General features: G+C 38.1%; 2 protein-coding genes across 2 annotated transcripts in view; one reads left to right on the plus strand and one right to left on the minus strand.

The window, feature by feature from the left end:
• Positions 1-5,555, plus strand: part of LOC106882907 (kinesin-like protein KIF20B) — a gene marked incomplete at its 3' end in the record, with an annotated part of 48,114 nt that overhangs the window by 3,278 nt on the left and 39,281 nt on the right. The gene's annotated exons all lie outside the window — the stretch shown is intronic.
• Positions 2,740-5,555, minus strand: part of LOC106882908 (26S proteasome regulatory subunit 7) — a 10,775-nt gene continuing 7,959 nt past the window's right edge. The window contains exons 10-12 of the mRNA XM_014933738.2: positions 4,935-5,137; positions 4,006-4,102; positions 2,740-3,035 (exon numbers count right to left, since the gene is read on the minus strand). Of these exons, the coding sequence (XP_014789224.1) occupies positions 2,878-3,035; positions 4,006-4,102; positions 4,935-5,137 (458 nt within the window). The 3' untranslated portion in view covers positions 2,740-2,877. The remainder of the gene's footprint in view (positions 3,036-4,005; positions 4,103-4,934; positions 5,138-5,555) is intronic.

Genomic DNA, 5,555 nt, shown 5'->3' on the forward strand with positions numbered 1-5,555 from the left:
ATATATATATGCATACTTATATATGTATGTCTATATTTATACATATATATATATATATATATATGCATACTTATATATGTATGTCTATATTTATACATATATATATACACACACATATACATACATATATATAGAATGCAATAAACGTTTATATATGTGTGTATATATATGTTTGTAAACATAGACGCATACACATACACACACACACACACACACATTCCATAATCATGATTGTTCTCTGTTGCAACAAAACAACATCGAAATCATCATAGCAACAAGATGATGTACTCACTTGACGATATCTTACACCGACTCGCAGCATCGCATTTACAAACAAGAAAATGTCTATACCAAAACATGTAAGAATTTATGGCTTTGATGACATTTTTAAAATGCATTAAGAGACGTAAATAAAGTGAGAAGGCTGCCGCATGGGATCGAAACCTGACACTTGTTTCAACTTCGCCTGACGATCGATAACAGCTATTTTTTTTTTTAAGGGAGTTTGTCCATATTTCATCCTGTGATGCAACTAGAAACCTCATCAATGATGCTTCCTCGGGGTCGTTAGATGCTTCGGGTCTTTTTCAACATCAAACACCTTTACCCAGGCAACCCAATCGGTGGTAGATCAAACCCCAGATTGAGTCCAATTAACAGTACCCCTAATATATGAATATTCTTCTCCAATTTACTATTTTGTTTGTGGGGACCCCCCAAAAAAATCTTATATGGTCCCCAGTTGAGAACTATTGGGCTTGAGTGCGACGGAAGAACAAGCCCAGATGTCTTGCAACAGAAGTACAAGGCTATCTCGCATTATATAAAAGGTGAATCAGGCGGCGAACTGGCAGAATCGTTAGCACGTCGGGCAAAATGCTTAGCGGTATTTCGTCTGTCTTTACGTTCTGTGTTCAAATTCCGCCGAGGTCCACTTTACCTTTCATCCTTTCGGGGTCGATAAATTAAGTACCAGTTACGCATTGGGGTCGATGTAATCGACTTAATCCCTTTGTCTGTCTTTGTTTGTCCCCTCTATTTTTATCCCCTTGTGGGCAATAAAGAAATAAGAAATGTTGGCATACTGGGCGAAATGCTTAGCGGTATTTCGTCTGTCTTTACGTTCCGAGTTCAAATTCTGCCGAGGTCTACTTTACCTTTCATCCTTTCGGGGTCGATAAATTAAGCACCAGTTGCTTACTGGGGCCAATCTAATCGACTGATTCCTTCCCACCAAATTTCAGGATTATATAAAAGGTGAATAGGAGTAGCTGGAAAAACGGGAAAGAGGACAGAACTGGTGGTATGAGATGCTAGAGCATGCACCTCAGCAGTCCCCAACCACCGGGCCGCAGATGATTTGAAACTGGGCCGCACAGAAACAATAAATTTTAAATTTTTATTTCCGTTTTATTGACTATCACAACCACTAATGTTCTTTCTGCTTTAAATGTGTACTACAGAAGTTTTATATCTTTTGCGTTTTACTTGCTTAAGTCATTAGACTGCGGCCATGCTGGGGCACCGCCTTGAGGAAATTTTAGCCGAATAAATCGCTATCAGTATTAGTTACTTTCCCTTTAAGACTGGTATCGCTACGTTGCGGGGACGTAAACAAACCAACACCGGAACCATGTGGTTGAGAAACAAACCTCTTGCAATAACAGCCACGCTATGTTATTATTAAATTATGTAATATGCATTTTAATGCGTTTTTGTTAAACGCATGATCCCTCGAACCGTGTTGAATGAAACCGTTCCATGGTGCAAAAAAAAAAAGGTTTGGGACCCGTTGATCGAATTCAATCAACTTTCATGATGGAGTGATGTAAATATTGATTTCAACTTTTGGCACAAAGCCAACAATTTCGGGGGTGGGGTTAAGTCGATTACATCGACCCCAGTGTTCAATTTCTGCTTATTTTATCAACCCCGAAAAGATACAAAGCGAAGTCAACCTCGGCGGAATTTGAACTCAGAACGGAAAGACGGGCGAAATCCTGCTAAGCGTTCTGCCCGACGTGCTAACGATTCCGCCATCCCATCGCCTTTTAAATAACGTACATAAGGGTAGCTAACAGGGGAGGCAACTCGCATTATCAACAGTAACTCTTTGTTTGCAATGACAGATTTATTTCCCTTGTTAAATTTGCCATTTACATCGGTGAATGTGATTTATAATTTAATTTCATATTGCAAATCCAGAACAGCTTCAAACGTTGGATATACACGTTCAAATCGAGTCGCAATGTGTTTAGGGCGTCTTTAGCGACGAGAGTGAAGAGAGAATAGGCGAAAGACACACATCCACCTATAAAGATACATGTATTTGCACGCACATTTATATAATACATATGTTACACAGTATATACAAAAATGTACTATTATTCATATGTATGTATACATATATTAAAACGTGTATGCGCGTGCGTCTGTGTATATGTATATGCGTGTGTGTATGTATATAGGCATATGAACATACAAATAAATATATACATTCTTTTACTTCTTTCAGTCATTTGACTGCGGCCATGCTGGAGCACCGCTTTTAGTCGAACAAATCGACCCCAGGACTTATTCTTTGTAATCCTAGTGCTTATCCTATCGGTTTCCTTTTGCCGAACTGCTAAGTTACGGGGACGTAAACACACTAGCGTCGGTTGTCAAGTGATGTTGGGGGGGAATGAACCAATAAAGGGAAGAAAGAAAGAAAGAAAGAAAAAGGGAAAAGAAAAGAAGGAATTTTCAATAAATTTTATTCAGCAAAAACTGATGTGAAGGAGTTTTGACATAAGAAAACAGTTTAAAAAAAAACATTTAAGCTTAAAATATATTAATCTAGATATATAGAGAAAGAGATATAACCATGATAGTTCTTTAATTGTAAGTCATGTATCGTGGTGTGGCACTGAATTTAGCCAATCCTTTGATGACTTTGTGGACTGCCTCCAAGAAATCTTTCTCTATTGCAACTTTCCTCCGCGTTCGAATGGCAAACATGCCTGCTTCTGTACAAACACTACGGATTTCAGCACCTGGAACAGAGACACAAAAGCTTTAGGTGTGCAGCGCTAACTATAGTGTGTGTGTTTGTATGGTGTGGTGTGGTGTGTACATGCGTGTGTAGTGGCTTATGTGTCATCATCAACATTTAATCACTTTTCCGTTCTTGGATGGATCAGACAGAATTTGTTGAGGCTGATTATCTACAGCTAGATGCCCTTCCTATCACCAACCCTCACCTGCTTCCAAACCAGGAGATATCCCCCATGGCCAGACATATTTTCTGCAGAAGACTTGTACGATGATGATACTCATTCACAACCATCAAGTGATCTCAAGACAAGGATACGCACCATGTGTATGCGGTGTTGAAGTACATACTTATACCATTTAATATACACAATTAGAGAAGAGCCACTAATAGTTTCGTACTTTAAGATTTGTTAAATTGACAGATTTATATAACCTGCCATGTATCTCCAAGAGATCTTTCAGGTTTAGTTCATAATGTTAGATGTATTTAAAAACCAGGATGTTGGTGTCTGAGAAAACATGGGAACAAACCAGAAGAAAACTCAAAGAAGGTTGATGCAAAAATCATAATTGGGGTCCATACAGGCAAAATTGTAAATTGGGCATCCACAAGTAGTATTTTAAGGTCCATAAAAAAATGTTACTTTGGATGTATTTATTGCAAAAAAAATAAAGTTTCTTTCTCTAACATAGTTCAACCTACACGAGTTAACATGTGAAAAGCAAAATAGGAATTTTGAAAGAAGTTTCTATAAAACTAATTTTTAAACATCAAATGTCAAAGGAGGTCCACCAGAATAAAATAGTAATCAAAGGGGCCCATATGTAAAACATTGGCTGGGAGCCACTGGTCTAGCCAAAGTCAGAAACCAAATGCAAGATAACTGTAGTACTGATTCTCTGATGCCATTATGGCAGAGTCTTGTCAATATCAGAAACCAATACAAAACCACAAACTGTGATACTCACCGGTGCTGTTGGGACAAAGCCTGGCCAATAACTCATAACGGATTTTGCTTTCAACACTCATTGATTTGGTGTGAATTTTGAAAATGTGAGTTCGTCCCTGTAATAAACACAAAACATAGTATTGAAAAACAATAAAAAATATACCAAGAAAAATGGGTTCTACTTTAGCATGTGGTCTATCCATAGTCTACACTGTGAAATGACCTGATCTGGGTTAGGAATATAGTTAGGGTTTAGGGTTACATTTCACATTAAAGTGTAAAAGACCAATAAGATTGCAAGCTAAAATGACACTGAAAAATATTACTAATATTTATTTACTGATCTAATGGGGTTGATAGAGAGGCCTAGATTTTAGATATGAGATTGAAACAGATGCTGTGGCAGTCATGTTTACTTTAAGAGCATTAGTTAGGGCCTCCATCAGTTGAGTTTAACTATACATATCTATACATATGCGCAGGCCTGGGCAAGAATTTTTGGAAGATCACCCACAGTTGCTCATGCATGCAAATGCCTCTTTGCCGTGCCACGTACATTATTTACATTTGATAGATATTTGTCCTCATCTTGTTTGTTGTTCCAAGGCCCTTCAATTCTAAACCTTGCTTCCACACTTGAAATTTCTTCTCTAGTTCTGGTATGATTCCGCTATGTGAGCCAGGTCATCAGCATAGAGGAGCTCCGAGGGGCAGCCTGTCTTGAATTCCTCTGTTACTGCCTGGAAGACTATAATGAATAAGAGGGGGCTGAGGGCTGATCTTTAGTGAACCCCTACTTCTACCCAGAATTCTTCGCTATACTCATTACCGACCCTTACCTTACTAACGGCATCCCTGTACAAGGCCTGTACAGCTCTTATTAACCACTCGAATAATGGGTAAATATATATACATATATGCCACACCCAGTAGTAGGAAAGTACTCACTTCGTGGTCAGGTAATCCAAATTCTATCTTCCTGTCTAACCGTCCAGGTCTCATGAGAGCTGGGTCCAAGGTATCTGGTCTATTGGTGGCCATCAATACTTTAATATTACCTCGGGGGTCAAAACCATCCAACTGGTTGATGAGTTCCAGCATGGTACGCTGTACTTCATTATCTCCACCAGCTCCATCATCAAATCGAGCCCCTTTATAGAGTGAGAGAGAGAGAGAGAGAGAGAGAGAAAGTGAAAGATTTCAAAGATATGATACAGACAAACTAACAATAAGGTGGTAGTAGTATTAATAATAACAATAACAAGAGCACAAATCTCTGACGATTTTTAAAATGAGAATATCTGAAATAAACTTGACTGCTCTCACAAACAAGAATACCTAAAAATGAACCTAACCGCTCTCAAAAATTTTTTTTAATTAATTCAGTTCAATTAAAAAGCATGGGTAAACAACACTATATTTTGCAAAAAAATTTACTTGCGTGCAGGATATGCGTTGCCCCCTCCAATGCCTTTTCTTTTCATACACATTGTTTTCAATTAACTCTGTTATCTCATAGCTTCAAGATTTCAGTAATCTGATTGTTCATTTTTAAAATGTCATTATAGG

Source organism: Octopus bimaculoides, chromosome 25 (assembly GCF_001194135.2).
Source record: "Octopus bimaculoides isolate UCB-OBI-ISO-001 chromosome 25, ASM119413v2, whole genome shotgun sequence".
Lineage (NCBI taxonomy): Eukaryota > Metazoa > Mollusca > Cephalopoda > Octopoda > Octopodidae > Octopus > Octopus bimaculoides.